The following is a 23856-nucleotide window of genomic DNA, read 5'->3' as shown; positions in this document are numbered from 1 at the left end:
ATCCAAGCCAGAATCGATTTTAATCGATGAATCGATTATAAAAACCCACCCCTAATTTTATTAGATTGCACTGCGAAAGAAGATTTTAATATCTCCTTCAGGACTTTGAATCAGAACTTATGATGGAGAGGGGATCTCAAGTCACCTCTAATTTAATTAAAAAAAAACCTCTTTTAATTAAACCAGAGAAATACCTTGGTTGAACAAATGTACAAACTGTGCTTTGTAATAGATATCTGATTCTCACAGGAGAGCGACCACATGATTTAACTGAATGTGATGCACGACTGTAGAATAAACAGAATATAGTATTTAAAAGATTAATAGAACATTAGTAGAAATTTGACAGCAGAAATACCAATACTATACAACACTGAATGGGGAAAATCGTTGCAGAATGAGTCATTTTTGCAAACAATTGTATGTACAGTTTGCCAGTAATGCACAGTTTATGTGTAGTGAGGTCTGTTTATAGTGTTTTATTGCTCCTATTATTACTACAATTCTTATCAATTCCTGCAGAATTCATCATGGTGAGATAATGCAAAATATGATGATAACTATAAAAGTCAGACCTTTTCATAATTCTTCAGCCAGGAATGAGTGCAGAAAGGTTGCAGATGTCTATGCCTATTTAAGTACAGCATATAAAAAAAGAACAAATGAAAATACAGAATCATACACTGGTACGCTGATTAAATGTGTTCGTTATCTCTATTCTCTTGTGTTAAAGTTACTGCCCACCACTGGATTTTCTTTTTTCTAATGTTCTTTATTCCCCTCTGAACAAACAAGTCCAATCCCTCAGTCGTCTGACATTTTCTATAAGTTATTTGATACGTTTTCTTACGTGCTCCAAGCCTGCATTTGCTCTGTATGATGGATCCAGTTACTCCAAACGTTCTACCCCACTAGCTGTGCAGCGTCAGTGACTACATGGCTACACAACACAAGCTGCGACTACGGCCATTTGGAGGACAACTTATCCATTATGGGTGACATGTTCAGCAGACACTGACCACAAGGCAGTCAGTAGTAGGCTGTCTTTCATCATTTAGAGCCTTACAGATTCACAGCCTCACTGTACAGTGAAAGCCATACAGTATGGCTACATATGGAGCAACAGAGCTCCATTCATTCAGAGACTACAATATGTCAGGCTTGATCTATGCCCTAGTTGAGTTTATTAGCATGTTTGCCCAACGACTTGTATGTGCTCTAAGTAGCTCATAATTCTTAATGACAGAACTGACTTATCAACATACCTATATTTTGTCCTTACATATAATATGAATTGTGTGAAACTCCCTTTTTTACGTTATGAACTATCCTTTCATAATTTATTCACTCCACGTGGCAGCCGTAAGTAAGTTTTAACAAATACACAAAGAGAACAATTTTTCTTTCTTCTGAATGACAGGTTAAAGGTAAACACCACTGTAACTGTAAAATAATCCAAATATGTTCCAACAAGAAAATACAGTACACTGTTAACATGGACATATTTCAGGGAAAAACAAACTGTGATCTTAGTTCAGCCCTCAGATTATACACAACAGCCTAACTTCTGGCACTGACCACTCATGGAAGCATGATTGTTAAACGTGGAATAAAAGCAATCAATCTGTGTTACTGTCTGTGTTAATCTGTGGCAGAAATAGAGCATTTTCTGTGTTATAAGGGACAATTCTTGTAGCAAAATTATATAGTAGGTTTGAGAAAATTTGCCCAAATTTCAAAGGACAATGGCTAAAAGATCCTGATTTTTCTTTTGTTCATGTTTAAACAATTTTGGAAGATACCTGTGCAACGTATAAATTAAAATTAATTAAATAATTAATTAATTAAAATTAATTACAATTATTATGAATATTAGAAAAGGTAAAAAAACAACAACACACTTTTGAGCATAACAGGCTCAAACATCAATGCTACTAATGCAATAACCTACACCAAGATTAAGAAGATACCTACAAACAACATTATCTTTTTCTCACACTTAATAGGTGCATAGAGCTGTTCAACTGCTCCAGTTGAATCAACACACGAAGAGTAGTTCTACACAAAATCTGTCATTCCCAGTTTGACCTTTCGGGAATTTGTTTTGAATCCTCATTACTTTTATGAAATGTCTCTTCTCACATTTTCATTTGACATTTTTCCAGCTCTTTGTATTTTGTCTAACGCAAAGAGCTGGCTCAAAAACCTCCGATGGACACATTTGAGTGGAAAATTCAACCCATCTTCGAACGTCAAGCCATCTGCTTTTTGTTATAAAGGCCTTGGTGGTGACTTTATTGAATCTGAATCAGCAGTAGCAGCTGTGGTATGATGTGTTTATATGCCTCTTAAGCTTTGGACAGGTTATAGTAAGGATGACAAGTCTGGTCCTTAGTTTCTCTTTTCGTATGTTGTCATTGGTGGCAATAAAATGAAAACATTCAGCCAAAAATTGTGCATGTTCCGCAACATAAACATAAATCCAACATAAAAGTCACACCGGAAGTGCATAACGAGGCCCAGCTGTAAATATCCACTGTCATTCTTTTATTTGCTATGTAATACCTTGTTATCAGTAGTGCAGAAGGTAAACAACTATAAAAGGAGCCACAGCAAAATAAGTTTAGCAGGATGCCAATTGTGATGCGTGACAGACACTGCGAAAGAGACGATGAGAAGGCACATAGGACAGATGGCAACAGTGGGGAAACCTTTCAACTGTGGCACTTACACAATATGTAAGATGGCAGCTGTAGTCTTAGAAGTACCTACGCATTACATAATGTCCCATAAATTGTTTCTTTATGACCCATTGTTTTTATATCCTGTCCTATTCCTGTTCTTAATTCCCCCTATAAATATCTTGATTTATCACTCGACTCTGGTTTTTTAGCTCTAATGCCAACACTTAGTGTCTTATTCTTCTTTATTACAGCTTCCTCTCTGTTTGTGTATTTTCAATATTCCCCCCCTCATGTTCCTTTTATCTCCTCCCGTGTATAACCCCGCTGCCCAAAGGCAACAGCATGTTCGGCGAGATAATAGGTGACTGTGCTCTCTGTTGCGCCATGCCAGTCATCGAGAAACTAGCACATCCTCTCTGCCAGACAGAGCTGAGGAGTATCCTCTTCAATCACCTCTAAGCCTTTTCGTGCTACACCTAAAATGAAGGATTGTAGCTGCTGGAGTGGAGACAAGCCACTGTCTGTCTGGTGTAGATTAGCCCATTCGCGCACACACACATACACATACACGCACACACACTTATGCAGTTGCTGCAAAAGTAAGTGGCATACACACAGAAAAAAAGATTAGTAAAGACATGAGTTCTTGAGTACCTGACTGTCTTCAAAAGATGAGAGGTGAGTCTTGAAAATATCTTGCTAAGGCTGATGACTAAAAACCATTAAACTGGTTGCCTCAGTGTCTAAAAAAACAAAAATAACAACTCACCCACCCAAAATGAACAGACTTTAAACTGAAGAAAGCTTTAGAAGTGAGTAATCTCTAAAGAGAGGAGGAAAGATGGGAAGGTGAATGAGAGACAGAAAAGAAGATAATGGGAGAAACTGAAAGCCTGTTGTGCCACTGTGGAGCATTTGGCGGTCTGTTAAATTATAACTATATAGCAATTTAATGTCAAGAATGGCTGTGAAAGTAAAGAGTAAAAATGTATTCCTCATCACGTCCTAAAACCAGTCCGACTCACGCTAAGACCAAAATGCTAATATCCAACAACACCAGACTCTGTAAATCATGGACCTTCTCACCCTGACTGTCAGGGAGCATCTCATAGTCATTACAGAATTCATATCATGTTTCCCCTCTGTGACCAAGCTCACCACAACCATTAAAGATTGCTCAAATTATTAGGTTGTAAATTCCAGCCCTCCATGCATAACCCACAATCCTGCCTCTTGCTGGCTGTATTCATTGTAATGTTATCACTGGCTCTGTAAGGATGGTAACAGCAGTTTGCATAATACTCCATAGCATTTTTGTGTCTGACAGATTATGTGTTTTTCCTCTTAGCATCTGACCACAGGTGAATTATAGGTGACACAACAAGAGCTAAGCGCACTCATTGGTGGTACACCCAATTCAAAACTAAGTGGAATATGGTTTTCCTCGCTATTTCTCTGATGTTTTTCTGTTCCAAGAGTGGCTGATCTATTATATTAAGTGTCATCCACAGTCAGACTTCTCCAGTGGTCGCAGAAATGCAGTCTCAATGCAATTAATGTCAGGCAGCAGTCAATTTTGAGAAAATTGGGCCCACTTTAAGCTAACTGATAATAAGGCACAGCAGTATGAGATTCAACAACTCGTGAATGCTGATGTGTTGACACTGACCTGTGGCACCGGTGACAGAAGAAGCTTTGCCCCCATTGTTTCCCTTAATGGCCTGCACTGAGATGACATACTCTGTTCCTGGATACAAACCTGTGGGAAGAGACAGTTAGTCTTAAAAGAAGCAAATGTCCATCAGTCTCTGATATAATGCTCCAAAACAAGGGATTTACAAACTTTGAGGAAAATCTTGAGTAGAAGTAGAAATTACTTTTCTGACTTTTCTCAATCAAATCCTTAAATTATGGGATCCCTTTTCTATTAGACTACATGAAATGTATATTATACCCACTTTCCTGGTAAAAGAACATTCACCCTCTATCAGTTTTACATATCAGAAAATTATATGAAAGAAATTCTGCTCCTTACCAGGTCATATACAACTCCAAATGAACTAGAAAATATGAGACATAAACCCATGTCATTATTTATTTATTTGTCATTATTTATTTTAACAAAAATTTAAGCCAAATCGCAGAAGTAGTGTATTTAATTTATACAATGCCAAGTAGGGGAAACATTCAGCCTGAGAAGGTCATTTCCAAATAAATCCAAGTGCATCATGTGAAAAAGATGATTCAGCATAAAACATTGAAGACAGCTGCCAATCTTCTCAGGAGTGGACATCCAGCAAATTCCCCTCCCAAGGCCAGACCGTACAATGCAACAAACCCAAGAGCTGGCTCTCAGACAAACGGGCCTCAGTTAACATGTTAAATTTGAAGTTCATGACAGTACAATTAGAAAAAGACTGAACAAGCATGGCTTGTTTTGGAGGCTTGGCAGAAGAAAAAGTCTTCTTTCTAAAAAAAGAAAACATGGCAGCGTAGCTCATGTTTGCAAAGTTACATCTGAACAAACAACAAGACCTCTGGAGCAATGTCCTTTGGACAGATCAGACGATGTCGAGATGTTTTTACATGATGCCTAGAGCCATGTTTGGTGAAAACCAGTCATAGCATGGATTGATTATTTGACTTGTTTTTGAATCATGGGATCTGGGCACCTTGAAGTCATTGATTTGACCAGGAATTCCTCTGTATACCACAGAAATCCAGAAATGTGAGGCCGTGTGTTCAACAGTTAAAGCTTGGCTGAAACAGTCAGCCTGAACTTAGTTTTTCTGCACTTTGGCTTTTGAATCATTTTGGTTTTTGTGAATTAAATAATGATGTTTAATATGTCATGTGTTGCTGTTCATCTCAGTTGTATATTTACCTAATTAAGATCTGATAATAAATAAATAATTGTTTATTGTTTCGTGATATGTAAAACGTTTGAACGGACAGAGAGCATACCTTCTTTTTACCATTGCTGTATATTGTGTGTTTATGGGATGATGTCATGTTCCATGTTTTATATTCCAACATTATTAATATTTTTACCCTAAAGCTTAATTTGAACTGAATATTTAAAGTAACTGTGTCTGTATATGTAAGTTTTTGTAGCACTTTTACAATATAAATTGCAAAGTAAAACCAGAAGATTATTTTAAATCAAATTGGATGACTATTTCAAGATTTATGTCCAAAAGCGTCCAATTCAAGATTCAAGAAACAAGGTTACGGGACTATTTACTTCTTATTGATTAGCTTAGAACCCATAGCTTACTCTAATAGCACAACAGTTCAAGAAATACTTTTGTACATTGTTCACAAACTTGTAAGACTCACCCACAATAGTGTGTTTGGTGCGCGCCTCTTGGCTCCTCTGTACCTTCAGCTCCTCCTCTTGCCCTTCTGGGTCAGTGTGTGTAAGCCTGAAGTAATCCATCTCAGCTTGAGGGTTCTGCCAGTCCACCTCAATAGAGACCTCTGTCTGGCCAAGAACTCGGATACCATCAATAGTTGAGACATCTGGGAAAGGTGATACAAGGTTAGGTGGAACTGAGTGTACAGACATGAAGCTCAAACTTAGAAGTCTGCCTTAAAGCTTTTGCAAACAGAAGCATCTGCCTTGCTCTGCTTCCACATGTCCCCGAGCTAGACAATGATCTCCCAGCACACTGAAATGTGACATTTCTAGGAAAGAGAGCCAAGCAAGAATTCCGCCTCTGGCCATCTGCAAGATATTATAACCAAATAATAGACAAATATTTGTATTTGGCATGAAACAAATATTAAAATCACTCATGGGTGCATTTCTTTTTTCTTTTTTTTTTTTGACATCGCCAGCGTCATCTTAGAAAAGTGCATATAAAGGTTTATTGATGTTTTCTAAAGTAACCTTTGCGTACTCTGTGCTTTCCCACATTTAAAGTCACAGCATTCACATAATAAAGTCAGGATAAACTAGTTTAACATATCACCCAGCAGGACACACAAATTAAACACAGTCATGCGGGGTTCAATAGTCGAGAACGATCCTTGAGCAGTTCTGTAGACTAACATTTTACAGCTATTTGTAAAGCTGTGACATCTACTACACCTCAAGAATCAAACATCATAGTAATGCTTTAGTGCCGTCTACACTTTACACAGTGTACATTGTGACTTAATTTTATTTTTAAACTTTACATGTCACATGAGCATTTTCACTTCTACCTGTATGTAATTACTTTAAAACAACAGTAACAGCTCAAAGCAGCCGCCATGTCAAAATGCTTCAACCTCAATGATCAGATCCCCATGTTCCCCAGGATGGGGAATCAGCTGCTATAGATTTGGAGGTGATGGGAACGAGATGACAGAAAAGGAGGAGCACAAACCACATAAAAAAAACCCAACCAAAAAACCAAAAAACCAAAAAACACAAAACAAAACAAATCAGAATAAGGGGAAAACCACTAAAAAGAGGATCGAAGTTAAGGACATGCAATCCTGGTATCCTGGTATGAGTAGTAAAAAGAAGGGCATAGAGAAGATATCAGTGCATCATGAATGGTTCCTCACAGTCTGAGTCTATAGCAGCATAAATGAGGGATGAAGATTGAAGTCTGATGTGAAAAGTAGAGAGCGTGTCTGTATGGTGAACCCAAACTGGGAGTTGGTTCCACAGAAGATGGGCCTGATAGCTGGAGTCTCTGCCTCCCATTCTACTTTTAGATAATCAAATAACCAAAAATGAGCCCGCAGTCTTAGAGAGATATGCTCTGTTGGAATGAAATGATACTATGAGGTCTTTAAGATATGATGAAGCCTGATCATTCAGAACTTTGTATGCCACTGCATCCTCCCATCTCTCAGAATATTCTGAATAATTCAGACGTTAATTAGAGATATGCTTCTGCAATTTCATGAGGAAAAAGTGAGTTCCATCAAACAAAGCAAGCGTTACCAAATGAAAAGCTTCTTTTCATGCCAGCTGTTGTGCTTCCCAAAAGAAAACTTAAAAACATCCATCCAAACCCTCTTTTGAAGTAGATCATTGTTTGAAGTTAAAACAAAAAGTATGTACCAGTCTGCCTCACACAACAATAAGCCAGATGATGGCGTGGCTTCTTATGCCCATATGTGAAAGCTATGCTCTGTGAGGTTTTCCATGGTAAACCAATCTAACCACACTCCCACTTTCTGCACGTCTCCCATCAATCCTGTCAAGTAATCTCTTTCTCTACACGTCTGTGTCCCGCCACATCTGTGAGCAAGTTCATGGAGCCATTTCCTTGAGAATTAAAGGCTAACAAGCCAGCCTTTAATGAAACACTTAGTAATTAAAGTCTTCAGTCTGTTCATTGCTTTTTTACCATAGAATTTCTGTGAAAGACAAAGACGAATACAGGAACAATCGTGCTCATTCTACAAAAGTAACAGAGAAAGTGAGGCAGGTTATCAATCCATGCCAGGTCCATATTTTCATTCCTGGACTCTACCAGAATAGCATTTATGGTCTTTTAATGCCAAATCACATACACAATTACGTTTGACTTCAAATGCAACTATTTTATCCCGAGAAAATCTAACTTAATCCCTAAGACCTGCAGGCCACACCTGCCCTCAAAGCCACGGTAGTCTTTAATAGGTAACATCTGCTTTCACTTTAAACCAGCAGCTCATTTAAAGGAAACATGCTGCACACCGCCCAGTTCTGCTACAGCACTAATGTCTGTTAGTCTGAAAAATACTCATTTTAAAGCTCTGTATTTGTTTTTTCTGTCCTGATCAGAGCCGTCTGTGCTCACCTGTGGTGGCTTCAATCTCGTCAGCTTCACTTTGGATGCCCTTAACCACCGCATGTACTTGGACAATGTAGGTAACCCCAGGAGTCAGTCCTGTGATGAGGTAGGAGTTCTCTGTGTTGGCGACCGAAATCTAATATGCAGTTGATGAGAATAAGTTTGTAAGATGAAATAGGTAATATACTTTTTTTTTTGCTACAACCTGTATTTGACACAGAAATGATCAAAGTAGAAAAACCTACCTGCTCCTGCGCACCCTCGTCATTTTTCGGATAATATGTCAACACATAATACTCGGCCCCTTGAACGGACTCCCACTCAACCAGGAGAGAGACGTCAGTCACTTGGACCACCTGCAGACCCTGAGGTGCCAAGACTGAGAGAACAAAGAGACATACACAGAAGTCAGGAATTAACAGAATTTAACAGTTATTTTTATCAACAAGTCCGCTATCATGTCCACAAGTTCTTTTTCTGATTTTGTTGTTCAGGCTTGCATTTTAATTTTTCTTTTTTGCTCGCTTCCCTGTCTTCTCTTCCTCTGTCTTGTCTATTTGTAGCTGTTGTTGTCCTCCTAAGGCCTCCACTATGAAGCAGGATTTCATCTTATCCATGTAACTTCAGGGTTAACCTTGGGTTAACTGGTGTTAAATCACTGCCTGTCCTGTAAAAGATCCCCCAGACCTCAGAGCTTGGATAGTGGCAGGGTTTAAAGTTTTTTTCTTCTCACCAACCAAACCACACACACATTCATACGACACGTTTAATATTAAATTACTGAACACTGCATTGTCTACAGCAGCTGTGCTGCTTTAAGCCCTTTTCATATTGTTCCTATAATATGGTTTCAGCTTCCTTTGCAGTTGCTCTGCTGCCGTACACTTAGCTATATTTTTTGATTTGACAGATGCTGCCAACACAACAACGTTCATATGAATTTGCCAACTAGATTGATAAACTCCTGGTTGATAAACAGCTTGATAGCTTGACCGCTAGGGTCAGGATAATCGACCCCAGCCTACAAGGGCTTCACCACCTGACTGTTAGGATAGGACTGTTAGGAGTGAATACAGATAATGAAAGCATAACCTGGATATGCTAAACTCACTTCGTACTACAAGGCCCTGAGGGGGGTGTACTATGAAGGAAATTAGACATAGATAGGTTTTCTTCAAGTTAGCTGGGTCAACAAAACCCCAAGCCCTAGACAGAGATAACACATGTCATTGTGATCTTTTATCAACTTTCTCTGTGAAACTGGGTTTTCTTAAAGTTTTAAAACTTTAAGTTTGACATAAATTGCTATCTTATTAGTCTTGCCTTGTACTGTAGTACAGCTCTGTGGTTTCCAAATGTTGATTTATTTTGTTTTTCCCTGTGTGTTTTTTGTGCTTTTACTTCCTGTCTTTGCTTTCCCTGCCGTGAGCTCTGTCAGGACATCTATTTTAACAACCTGTGTTTCCTGGTTGTCTTGCGTTTCTCACATTCGTCTTTGGATTTCAGTTCTTTGTGCCTTGCATTATGTTGAATTTGCTAATAAAGCCTATTATCAGTCCCCACAAACACCTTCACTGTGCTGCATAACACCTACACTTATTCAATCTACCAAAAGGCTTAAATCTTTTTTTTTCAGTTGATTGTCAAAGAACCAACAAATCATGAACACGGCAAAACAGGTGTTTTGTTTTGTTTTTTTACTCTAAATGGAAAGAAAGACTCCTTTAAAGTGCTTCTCTGGCCATTCTGGAAAAACATGGTGGGGGAGCTAAGAGTAAAAACAAACCAAAACCGCAGCCAAAACACAGAAGACGACATGTCAGCCGTGTTGGGGAGTGAGGCTTTTTAAAGGCAAGGTGAGCTTTTGTGGGTATGATAGAGGGAAATAAAATGGCAGACTGTATAGATTTTTTTAAAAAGAAAAAGAAAAAGCAAAACATGGCGTGCAAGTAAAAGCTTATTACAAGGGAAAATGAGAAATGTGAAATGAGTGGTTATGTGGTCCACTATAGCTTTGGCAAGCAAGGAATTCACATAAGATTTAGATGCTGTTCCACAAGGTAAAGTCAGGAAGCTCGATGTTTTTCTTCAAATGCAGCAGTCTTTTTCCATCAAAGAACAGTTAAAATTCTCCTGTTGCTAATCCAGGCATGCCTATCAACCATCTTTGCCCTTAAATATTATTTCAGAACAGCTGGTGTGAATACATTTGCATAATAAGATTGGAAAAGCAGAAAATAATGGTGATTTTCTGCCTTTTCGGCTTGAAAATCAGCAAAATCACACGTCTGGACTTCTTTGAGAAATTTGATTTTTTATGTGCTATCATCTTTCCTGTCTGTAGCTTGATATTTTAGAGGAAATCCTGATCTAGCTCATTAAAAGAGAACTGGTAAGGAAAAAATGGCTAAATATGGTTTAAAGTCAACTTTTCTAAATGTGCTTTATAATAAAAGGAAACATTTTAGAGGCCGCGAAAAAATAAAGGATAATAAGCTAAATACAGACCATCTGCATTATGTTGAGAAAGCTTTAATAATCTCACCTGTATTATATTCAGATTACCTCATTAAATTTGGTTGCATTTTTACTAAATCTTCTGGATTGACATAAACTGAGGCTAAGAAAACTATTCCTACTGTGCAAGGGCTGCTGATTTCTAAGCCATGAGGCTTCTGCCTTTGATGGTTAAGAACACAAAAGAAAACATTAAAGTGTGCCTCACTGGAAAGGACAGAAACTGTATCTAAACCCATACTTCAAGAGTATTGTTCCCATCAGCGCCCAAAAAACAGATTGGCGTCCATCAGCCAGGTGTTGAAATGGCAAATAGCCACATAAAACAAAGAAAGCGCCAACTGTTTTGCTTTTGTGCTCTTCCTCTCAGCCTTCTTATTACCGCTAACACCTAAAATCAACACAGGGTTTTTTTTTTCTTACCTCCCACTTTCCCTTCTTGCCTGACTTTTCCTCTGACACGGTGGCACTGTTGATGTTGGACTCCATTCAACAGCACCTAAACACGAAGCTACAGATCTGTTCTCTACCTCTGTGGTATGAAACACAGCTTGAAGAAATGGAATCGTCATCTACGGTTTGACATTTCTGACCTGCTACTGTGAAGTCTGAAACATTTATGGTTCACGGAGCTGCATTTGATGGATCCAGTTGACTTTAAAAAAAAAGGGGCTTTAAAACACATGCTTTGTGCTCTTGATTAAATACAGAGGAAAAACATGCCAAGACAACCATAGACAGATGTTAGCGTATAAATAGAATACTATTTCAAATGTAAGAGATCAATGCTATGAAAAAATAAAAGTGCCATTCACTTGCAGCCAAATGTTCAATATCTCTGCAGAATTGACTGTCACAGTGGGAATTCAGTGCTCATGCCTGGCAGCTGCTGCTCACGTTTCTGCTTTCCTGGCCTTAAATTGCTGTAAAATGCAATTTTGTACTCTGCTCCTCGGGCAGCACAGTAACAGTGATTTGGCGAGCAGTGCATTTATCAGGAAAGGTGAGATTCTTCTGCAGGGTAAAAGCCAGATGAAGCCCTGAAAGACTGATGGGTATTCTTATATTTCTGTGGTATTATGTGACCTGATGTTATAGGTTGTCTGGAGGCCAAAAATGCAGTGGTCATCAGGTCAGCCCACTGAAAGCGCCCCGTCGGCTGATATCTCTGAAATAACTGTCGGGAGATATGTTTTGAATTCCATAGTAGGTTTGGTCAGAAACCCTTCAGCATCACTGAGCTGGCTAATAGTTAACTGTAGGGGTTTACTGGCTTTTGAGGCAGCTCTTAAAGTTCAAGCACCATCAGGGACTCTGCTGCAGGTCATTACTGCATTTTAAAAAAGCTAAAGTACCAAAAAGTACAGAGCCAGTGGAGGAGGCTATAGGGGCTGTGAAGAAAGCTGTGAAGATAACAGCTGGGCTCCAATGACTAGTTTAATTTTAGTAAAAATATCTTCTTTCGTTTTTTTTAGCAGAGCAAGGTGCAGCTGTTGAGCAGGGATCTTAAGCGGCTGATGGCAAGATGTAACAGCAAATACTAAAACAGGCTGGTTGAAAAGCTTTTTCTGCCCTGTAGCTGCACCTATATGAATATGACTTGATATTACTTGTAAGGTAATTGCCATTCAGTTGATGTATGACCCTGGACACTTGTACATGAATCACACAGATGGTAGGAGATAGATGATTAAAGCCCAGACTGCACTGTTTTGGCTCTTGAGAATCATTCAGTCTGGGCATGAAAATGCTACTAAAAGGATGCATATGGAAATTTATATGAAGGTGAACAGGTCATTAGGGCCAAGTGTTATATTTTTTAACGGTCCCTGAGCTGCTTGTAGCATCTGTGCTTCGTGACATAGCACTTAAAATTCTCAGGTTAATGTTAGTGCCATAGAGGTGACTGTAGAAATGTGACTTTTCAGTCTCAAGTGAAAAATGCAAGTTTGGGTCACATAAAGTTAATATCCACACCTCGATGCACACAAAGTTCACTTCTTCTTTTTTTTTAACTGTGATTTTTCTGCAAAACTCCCCAAGCTATGTCTTTTAGTTACTTTGATCTTTAGTAGGCTGGATGAGTGAAGCTATATGATAAATGTGTCAGATTACTGAAAAGGTTTTTATTAAATTTCAGTAAATGTCTTCCTATGTCCTTCTTCACATTTTCAAGCCGTCCACTGGGCCAGATTGGAGTCGCTGCCAGGCCGATTCGGGCCACCGGGCCTTAAGTTTGACGCCCTTGTGTTAAAGTTTGCAAAGCATCAACAGAAATCATGTTAAGCTTACCTAACGAACAGTCCTCCCCGTAAAAGCCGTCATCACAGATGCACTTGCCGTTCACACACTGGCCATTATCTGTGCAGTCATTGGGACACTTCTGGTTGCTGCAATCCTCACCAGCGAAGTGTGAGAAGCACACACATTTCCCGTCTACACACTGGCCCTTGTCATTGCAGTTGTTTGGACAGGTCAGTTCGCTGCAGTCTTCTCCGGTGTAGCCCTCATAGCACACGCACTGGCCATCCACGCATTGGCCATTGTCATTGCAGTTGTCTGGACATGTCAGCTCACTGCAGTCTTCTCCGGTGTAGCCCTCATGGCAGACGCACCGGCCATCTACGCATCTGCCATTGTCGTTGCACTCATCTGGGCAGGAGGATTCAGAACAGTCGGGGCCTTCCCATCCTACGTTACAGAGGCAGCTGCAGGTGTCGTGTTGGTAGGTACCATGGCCACTACAGCTTTTGTCCACGCCTTGATAAAGAGATACGCCAACACAGCGGGAGTGAAAAGAAGTGAGTGAAGAAGAAACGTTCAGTTCATCATGGAAAGTCCCCAGCAGCCTAGTCTATCATGTCATGTCATGGCCTACCTGCAGCACCACAGCATCCCTGTGCACACTGGGTCTTAAGGTAGTTGACTTCTTCTTCGAGTCCATTGACTCTGTAAAGCAAAGACTTAAAGCTTTCCGACTCCTCGCAGTCACATCTGGGTGACTGCAGCTTGATGTTGTGTCTGAAGATAATGTCATTGTTTCCATTTTTTGTGGTCTCCATCTGCAGACCTGCAAAATGGATATCTTTGTTAAGTTCATGCTGCTACACCTATCTGTTGCTCTTCCCTCTTAATCTCTTAGTTATATCTTTCTTATGACCTGTTTCATCCTGTGTTGATATGTGTTGTAGGTTGCAGCTGGTGCTCCCCGGGATGTCAATTTTATAGATGTGGCTCAAGGTGACTTCCTGCTCTGCAGCTGAGGGGTCTGGCCGGGTGTCAGCAGAACTTGTGCGTGACCATGTGCAGAGTAGGGCCAGCAGGCACAGGGCCCTCCACAGGGGTCTAGCGGTCATTGCTAGTGGTACACTGTTCCAAAAAATAGTAATGTCAAAGTATCTTACTGTATATTTTACAGTTTTGTACTGTCTTTCTAGAATATCATTAAATTTACATAAGTAGACTGTGATTTTACATGTCAAAGGTAAAATAACATAACATCACTGTAAATATAGTAAAACACAATTTACTTGCTTTTTAAATATATTTTTTAGTACATATGCATATTTAGATTGTAAAAATACATTCAGAAATGTATCATAATTTCACAAATATTTGTCTGTTATGTGAGAGAATGATCTGTTAAATTCAAATGTAAAGCACTTTGGGTGCCTTGAAAAGCGCTATATAAATCCAATCCATTATTATTATTAAATGTAATACTATGGAAAAATATATAAAATGATCGAAAATTAATGGGAATAATCAATAATTAAAGGAGTATTTGAATTATAATTTTGCTAAAAATGTCATGTCATCTAGATCTGATTCAATAATTCAGAGGTAACAAGTGAAAATATAATTAATAGGAATAAAAAAAAAAAAACATATAAAACATTGCACGGCCACGCTGTGCTAATTATATATTTTAAATAATAAATGTAGAGGTAGGAATTGCAATTAATATAAATCTCAAAGTATTCACCACATTCCTGAACAGAAATAGGCCTCTGCACCTGGGGTGAGGGTGTGGCCATGAAAACAATGTGACATGCCATTGGATGTTGGGACACATAATAACATGACGCTAAGCATCGGCCAATGAATGTGAACTAACAACCACAAGGTCGCGGGTATGGCTGCACTGTAGGAAAAAATCCTAATATAAAAGTATTTTACTGTGCATTTTACAGTTTTGTTCTGTTCTTCTAAAGTTACGTAAATAGACTGTGATAGACATTTCAAATGTAAATTAATGTTAAATCACTGTAATGTAATAAAACATAATTGTCATGATTATTAAATGTATCTGTCTGTACATATGCATATTTAGATTGTTAAAATACATTCACAAATCATGATCTCACAAATATCTGTCCGTTATTTGAAAGATTGAACTGTTGAATTCAAATGTAATGCTATGGAAAAGTATATAACATGATTCCTATAAGCTTGTGTTACATCACATAAGTATTATTATCATTGCCATTTAGGGCCATCGTGGCTCAAGAGTTGGCAGTTCGCCTTGTGATCAGAAGGTTGCCGGTTCGAGCCCCAGCTTCGACACTCTTGGTATTGTGTCCGTGGTCAAGACTCTTCACCTACTGGTGATGGCCGATGGTGCGATATGGCAGCCTTGCCTCTGTCAGTCTGTCCCAGGGCAATCCATTATTATTTAAACCAACTGTTAACTGTATATTTCTGTACATTTACGTATTATGATTCATATTGCCACATTCATTGACCAGCACTTGGAAAAGGCAGAATCCCATGTAAAATTAGCACACACAACAAACTGTATTTTCATTACTGAAAATAACTGTATTTTCATGAGAAAGTTATTTTCTGTTATTTTACGGTAGAATTTTGGCGCCCAGCAGCCGGAATATTACCGTTTTTTTAGGATTTGTTTTTTCTAACAGTGTATTTGTGCAACTTATTTTTTATGTTTCAACATATAAAACAGCTCTGACATGCAAAAATAAAATCAACATTCGGGAACTTGTTCACTTTCAGTCTGGGAGTTTGTTTCTGGCAGGTTTGGTTAAGCTGTCATACTTTGTTACTCCACCTACTTCGTTCATCTTGTGACACACAGTTACCCCATAACCATTTTCCCTATACACAATGACTGGATAAGGACCAGCTGTAAAATTGTTACTAGATCTTCAGTTTCAAAACTCCCTCTGAATATATCTTTTTACCATTAGAATTTGTTGCCTTTGGCCCGGCAAGATTTGGAAAATGTCATGAAGTGTCTTAAAGAACTGACATGGACTCTGTTAGCAGAGGTTGCACATAGTCTAACAATGACTGGATATGGACTCGACGTGTGTGTTCTATGGTCTGAAGATCCCAGGAGTGTGAGGAAGCCCATGGAAATATGGCAGACAGTTTTGCTTCATGTGTGTGGGGGTACTCCCTTCTGAATTATACGTGTACAAAAAAGTCTTCTTATGAAAAGAGTACAAAATGTGGTAGAACTTATTAGCTAAGCTTGGAAAAAAATACTAACTACCTCATAATCATCTTTCCTTTAACAACAGTGCTGCATCTTACATATCTTCAAGCATAAAAATAACGAAACTCCAATGGTATCAGCTTTGACTTGTTCATACAGTCACAGAAAAGGGAATTGTAGTTTTACATATCAACACATAAAAAATAAGCTCATTCTGAGTAGGTTTTGAAATCAAGCTGTGTTGTTGTTTTTGTTTTAGTTATTTATTTAAGCCAAAATGCATGAGCTATAAGTGAAAAATTAAGCATACCCCATGATTCAACAGCTTATAGATGGACGGAAGTATCACACAATTTACTGTTGAACTTTCATTCATCCTTTCCACAGAAAACACACGCACACATTTTATACAGTGAAATGTAATAAGTGAATTTAAAAAAAGTTTTAATTAATAAATATATTTGACAAGAAAGTTTAAAACAGCTGGACAGAACATTATTTTAGAACATAAGAGAAAAATCCAACTTAAACACCAAATCTCTTAAAACCAGTTTTTAAAGCAGAATCCGTGCGTGTGTGGTTAATCAAACAGAAATTATATCTCATACTGGGGGGCCTAGGAGTCTTGGGCCCTCCAGACAGTTGCCTGCTAGTCTGTGTTTGAAATCAAAGACAATAACGTTAAACACCTCACAGCTCAGTGTGAGGTACATCAAATTTACTTCGAGGACTCTCACATTGGCATGAGCAAAAGCATATGGAGATGAAATATCCCATCTGTTTTTTAGTGCTGGACTATACATTTTGTACAGACTGTATCTTTGGCAATAACTGTGTGTAACAAACCCCTGAAACTGTAGGCGTCTGTTGTTGCGCCTGACTGGACCTGTGTCTCGTGGCTGACAAAGGCACAGATTTGTACCTTCAACAGTGTCTTATACAGAGCTGAGGACAGAAATACATAAGTTACATTAGATTCACTGGGGCAGACTACTGTATATTTAATCACAAGAAACCTGAACCATTGTGTCACCCTGTGTGTGTCGTAATGGAGCTCTCATTCCACAGTGTGGCAGTAGAAAGTGAATAGTCATCACTTTGGCAGAGATCGCAAACCATAAATTGTGCTCAGTCAGGCATTTCAAAGCTTCAGCGAATGCAGAAGCTTGTCCTCGGTGATGATGTCATTGTGTCTAATGACAGTGATGTCATGTGAACTTAAAACCTTGCAGCGGCTTCCCCGGGAAGCTAAATTACATGCTTTCAAAATAGAAATCCTGCTTAAGCTTCAATAGCCCTTTTGCCGGACTTTGGTTTGAATTAAACCTTATGGTACAAAAGTTTAAAAGGTGGCTTGAAGGAACACATGAGCTAACTGTGCTGAGCTCATGTGGTCTATGGAAACACAAAACCTCTAATCAAGTGAAGAAGAAAGAAGGAGAAACGGTGTCATGCTTGATAAATGCAAAATAAAGTTTTAATTACTGAGGTCAGCGTATGTGCAAATAATCCATATGAACCAAAATTTCCTTACTATGGTCAGACATACAGCTCTGGTTGTGAGCACAGCAACCCCACCCTCTGCTTATGAGGGGCAGCCAATCAGCTTTGCTTAAAGGGGGAGGAGCTGAAACAGCAGCTTTCAGAGTGTATACATGGCTTCAGTCTCACAGGCCTATACTATTCATGTAAACTGAGTGGCTCCACTGGGTCCAATACAGGACCAAATATACTACTGCACAAATAAAACCAGCAAATATTTCTCAGGCTTTTCCGGCATGTCACGATATACAAAAATAACTATTATTCAGTTTTATTTCAGTGTTTTAGCTCAACTTTACTATAAATTATAAACTCTAAGAACTGGGCAAAAACAGCTCTCTTATTTTGAGATTTATTCCTGTGTTTGCTCAAAATGTGAAATTTTGAAGTGGAAACAATGAATGACTTGGAAATCTATCAAAACATTTTCTCTTTGAGCATCAAAGACTAAAACAGCTGGAAAAGTTAAAAAATAATGTGCAGACAGAGAAACTAATACTTAAAATCCCATTAGACATTGAGAGAGAGCATTGGCCAGAATATTAAGTTGTCAACAAGCAGAACTAAAAACCTGCCAATACCACGATGACACCATTATCAGATTAACATATAATCTAAGCAGGGATCCTAGGAAACTGAGAATATGACAATATCTGACATTTTGAGTTACAGTTGAGTTACATGCTGTTATACGTGACATATTTTCAAACTCTAAAGTGGAAAGCTTCTCTTCATCGAGTCAACACATTTTATTTTGAGTTAAGTGCTGGAATATGAGTTCTAGCGCAAATGAATGCACACAACTCAAGTAGGTTTGTGATTCAGAATTCCCAGTGCTTTTTTTAGGGAGGCAAATGCACGTGTAATTATCATGACCAGTTCAAACTCAGTATATCCAGCTTGGTTATTTTAGCTGTGTATTTAACTACTGCTGGTCAAAGGCTTGAGGTCAGAGACCGGTGCCTGTGCAAACAATCCAAGCTATGACATCACAGACATGCTGTGTCTTTTACCCTATGCTGTGGTGAAAAACTAGACCTTAGAAGGTCTTTTGTCAATGGCCAAATCTTAGGATTGTAAAACTGAGATTAAGGCCTTAAGACAGGAAAATGGAAATAAAGTGAGGGGTATGGAGAGCGGAAAACAGGATCGAGAATTAGATGGATCAGTGGGTGAGGGAGAGTGAATAGGTAAGAGAAGAAGTGATGGAGAGTTGTGTGTTGGAATCACTGACACTCTAGCAGTTAGCCACATTACAGATGGTATAGTATGGTGTGTAATAGCACTGAGCACGGGCTCACAGAGATGCTTAACAAGCATGTTTATAGCTGCCTGTCAAGGTTTTATTTGATGCTTGCCTTTTTCAAGGCCTTTTCTTATTTCTCTTGGAGGAGATTGCAGTGTGACTTTCCAAGCATAGCACAGGGTCGTGTCTGACTGCTGAGACTGTCCTCATGTTGGAAAGACAGACAGATGGAGGAATTAATGGAGAAAGGAAATGGGATAAAGAGGGAAGTGGGGCAGTTACATTTGAATGGATGGATGGATGGACACCAGTTGGGCTAAAAAAAACAAAACGGAGCCAGTGCTACAGTGTGACAAAACTGCAGTTCTTTGAAAAGTGTTGGTTCCAACACTGCTTGACCATTTTGCACAAAAAATGTTACTGCTCAAACTTTGGACACATGCAGTATATTTCTTGCTGTGAAATTTTAGTTTCATATATTATACTGTTTTTGTAGTATTTGTATTTATTTTTGTCCTAAGTCTCATCTACCCACCTTCTTTCTTTTTCTTTTCCTTTCTTTTTTTTCATTGACATCTGAGGTCATGTTTGAACATGAATCACTCAAAAAGTATTAAAGATAGAACCCTGAAATTGTCACAGGTCTTTCTGATCGTAATGTTAAATCTCGATCTGTAATTTGAGATAGCTGCTTCAAAAAAGGTCTGAGTACTGGCTAGTTGAATTATGTATTTAAAAAGTTAAAGCAGTTCTGTGTAAGTCTCGTATTTGAGCACACACTAATAAAACAAATCACATTGCGAAGAGTAATTGTGTCAAGTTTTGAAAGTTATATAATTAGTAATCTAGGGTTTCACAGTATTGCACCATAAAACGTGTATAGTCCGTTTAACATCAAATTCTCAGTGTCATAAATGAAAATATTGCTATTTTGATTCAACTTTCATGCTGGTTTGAGCAAATCTGAACAGTTGGACCACAAAAAACATAAAATATCAGGAGCTAGTCTATTTTAAATGCTACAAAAGACTGGGATTTCCAGATGGTACTGTAATTATAAGTGAAAAAATTTGTTTGTTCAGTGTTTTCATATTTTTCATTTTCCAGACCCTCTTTGTAAGCGTGCACATTGACGCATTGTCAGCTCCGAAACACAGGCAGGTTTAAAGCCTGTTACAAAATGTTATCTATAGCTAATTTGACCTTTTTTTTCTTTACAACTCATCCTGTTGGACTTTCCATAAAGCTTGTGATGTGTTTTGATTGAAAGGTACTGTCCGCGAGGCCTCACCTTCCTAATTCAACTTACTGAACTGCTGTCCATTTTGTAGCATAGGAAATTTTTTGTACGTTTTGTAGTGCAGACTGTGGGCTCCAGTTTTGCTGTTTGAAATTCAAGTATTTTATTAACTCACCTACCTTATTAAAGTCACATAACAACTCCCTGTCATCCAAATATGGTTACTTTTGGCTCCAAAAGGCAACAATGAGGAAGCCAAAACACTAATGTAGATGTTTCAGTAGTCACTCTGATGCTGGTTGACATCAGAGTGACTAATCCCATCTTAATTTACAGTCTGTGAGAGAAATAGAAGATGGATGATGGATAATTGGCATATGAATGTATAAATGTGAAGGACAGTATAGAACAAATACGCCGTTATGATTTATTAGGTACCAATCATTCACTCCACTAATGGACAAGTGGAAGAGGGGGTGATTAAAAGTAAACTGACAGGCAAGATTAAATATCAATGAATGAAACAGATGGGATCTAAATAAAGGTGTAGAATTCAATATCTGCCATGACATAAACCATGATATATTTTCGATTATTGTAAAAGTGAGCTTTCTGGCTTTGGCGTCCAGTTGATTTGGAAACATAATTCAGCTGACTGCCAGTAATGACTCTAGACTGCAGGATAAAGCAGGGAAACCGATGGGCTTTCCACATGGGTCATTCGGCATTTCATTATGGCTTTCAAGCCAACACAAACCTAATTCAGAGTGTTTGTAAACACAGTCCTTCCTGACAATGACTTTCCTTTGAAAGCAACGCTGTGTTAGTAGTGTTTGCTGATATAATATTTGTTCACTCTGCCCATCTGTGTCCTGTTTATGAAACTTGGTATTTATGGCCTCCAGAAGCAGTGGAGGAGCCCTCCAAAGGTAACAAGAGAAATGTATTCGACCTGAGACAAGACTGTCTGGACTGGCAGACACTTTTCACTAAAGGCTGCTTGACAAGCTGTAAGGGATGATTGTGCATTTGTGTGTTTCTCTGTCAAAGCCTTTGAAACCTCACCGTGTTAAACAATCGGCCACAAGAATACAGAGAAAGAGGAGAAAAGGCAACTGCACATAAAAAGAAAAACAAACAGCTGCAGAGGAAAGCTTGTATCGGGAATACAGACTCTGAGAGAGAAATGTGAAGTAGAATAAGACCCGGTCAGTCTTTGCACATTTGCCCTATCCTCTCTAGAGAGCCATTAAATATCAGACAAAAGGCTGACTGTTTCACCGGATTTCAACTTTTGACTAATCTCTATGGAACAAACCGACAAGCCGGAGGATGAGAAGAGGTAAGGTCGTGCCTCATGTGTGGTTGCAAACTTCTAGACGTTCCTCTCCCTTCCTCTCTTCCTTTCACACATGGCAACTCGCAGACAGAACATGGAAACGAAAATGAATAAAACAAAGCTGAAAGCAATTATCGTCTGAGAGCAGAGCTCATATCTTCACGATTCTGTCTGTCTCCTACTGATACATAGACCACAAGGAGACCTCGATAAGGACCTCGCTTCATCAAAACCGCAGAGACTTAATTCCCCTCAGTGGGCTGACAGAAGAACCCAGTGAAAAGGCAATAATAAAGCAGCTAAATACCTGACATGGATTAGCTTTTCTAATAATAAAAGTGTTTTCAGTAGCTTTGCAGTAAGGTCATTTTCAGGCGGTTTGAGTAAATAAAATGACTGATGTTTCCATGAAAGCAGTAATATTATGCAATGTGAACACATTTTATAAGCCACCCACTCAGGGTTGTGGGTCTCTCTCTCTCTCTATCATTTTGCATGGCTCAAGGCCCACATCTGTAGCTCATTTTGCGAGGGCTTCTGTGAATTCGCGGTGCCAGTACAGTAGCATTAAAGGTAAATCTACTGGATCAACAGTCCTGCGAGAACATTTCTCACCTCAGCACATAATTGAATACTAATAATTTTTGTTATTATCATAGAGGAAAATCTATAATGGCAGCTTCATTGTCAAACAGCACGGGATTGTCATGACAACAATCATATTCATGATATGAAATTAATATTTTTAATACACCGTTAGAAAAACTGAGGCTGTCACAGTTACTCTGATGGGAAAATAATCACACTGATCACATTTATACTACGTTAAGACGATCTATCTATTTTTTTTTCATTCATAAATGTTTACCTGAACGCATGTTCTTCATATTTCAATGGAATACACTAAGTATGCTTTGATTATGCAAATTAAGCATGAAATGCTCACAGGAAGTTGTTGATCGTGTCAAATATCATCATAAATCAGTCTGTATCGCTTACCAAGGTTTACAAAACCTTCTCTTAAACCAAGTCCTGCAAAGCAAGCCCAGACTAACGCAAGAACAGCTTCAGTCCTGGGACACTTGATAAATTCTGACGTTGTGTCTCATTATCGCCCCTCAAACCTTCTGAGTAAAAAAGAGGTAAACAGGGTTCTAAAAATAAGGGAAAGGCTAAAGGAAGGTAGAACAGACAAAAAGAAATGCACAAATAAAAATATCCTAAGCAAGAGTGAATGTCTCTTTGAATCCTCCAAAAAAGAAAAGGAGCATATAGTTAACGTATCTAAGTTAGAAATGGCACTTAAAAATGAAAAGAATATGAATATGTCTTACCCTTGGGGGGAGCTTTGTTAACTTTCTCTCCTTTCTACCTTTCTTCTTTCTGACTTTTCTCTGACGGACCGAGTGTCACTCAGCAACTCTCTCTCTACCACCTGCTGACAGGCCAGGGCCAACGAGTCAAGGATCTCTGCACTGCCAGCGCTCTCTCCCTCCCTCCCTCTACAACTGTTAAAATCTCCTCTAAATGCCTGTAGGCCAATGGGCAGTTAGTTGGGGAGTGTCTGCTCTCCCCCATCCGCTCAAGTGATTAAAACAAAAATGGGGGACAAGAGAAGGAGATAATGAGTTGCATTTACTTCTGTTTACCTTGTGGCTCTTATCACTCGTAGTTCTCATTCGTCTCAACACTCTCGTTCCTTTATTTTTTCCTCCCTGTGTGAGTTTAGTTACGCTAGCAGAGAGCCAGCAGCGGGAGTTAAATTTAATCTCTATAGCAGAGATAGTAGCATTTAAGACACAATAACTGAGTAGAGGTTGGGTTAAAAGGGGCAAAACTGAAGCCAAGAAAAACTCTGAGTAGGTTTAGGTTAGAAGAAGAAAACAACTTAAGTGTCAAAATTGTGCACAAGAATATACAAGAAGAACTAAAGGGGGGGGGGGGGTATTTAAAATGGCATGGATATAGCAGTGGCATACAGATTGTGTAACATTAAATGAAAAGAAAAGGAAAGCCAGGGATATTTCCTGGAAAAAATATTGTCTTG

At 38.7% G+C, this 23856-nt stretch overlaps 1 protein-coding gene across 2 annotated transcripts in view; it reads right to left on the bottom strand.

Moving 5' to 3' along the window:
- tnn (tenascin N) overlaps nt 1–23268 on the bottom strand; it is a 42420-nt gene extending 19152 nt beyond the window's left edge. For both annotated transcript variants that reach the window (XM_013911469.1, XM_005721307.1), the window contains exons 1-8: nt 23144–23268; nt 14142–14350; nt 13860–14051; nt 13274–13741; nt 8710–8843; nt 8471–8600; nt 6024–6206; nt 4354–4443 (exon numbers count right to left, since the gene is read on the bottom strand). In XM_013911469.1, coding sequence (XP_013766923.1) covers nt 4354–4443; nt 6024–6206; nt 8471–8600; nt 8710–8843; nt 13274–13741; nt 13860–14051; nt 14142–14337 — 1393 coding nt within the window. In that variant the 5' untranslated portion in view covers nt 14338–14350; nt 23144–23268. The remainder of the gene's footprint in view (nt 1–4353; nt 4444–6023; nt 6207–8470; nt 8601–8709; nt 8844–13273; nt 13742–13859; nt 14052–14141; nt 14351–23143) is intronic.
- Nucleotides 23269–23856: the final 588 nt, after the last annotated feature.

Source organism: Pundamilia nyererei, unplaced genomic scaffold (assembly GCF_000239375.1).
Source record: "Pundamilia nyererei isolate P.nyererei 1_Seehausen unplaced genomic scaffold, PunNye1.0 scaffold00004, whole genome shotgun sequence".
NCBI lineage: Eukaryota > Metazoa > Chordata > Actinopteri > Cichliformes > Cichlidae > Pundamilia > Pundamilia nyererei.
This window is presented reverse-complemented; position numbering and strand designations above follow the sequence as displayed.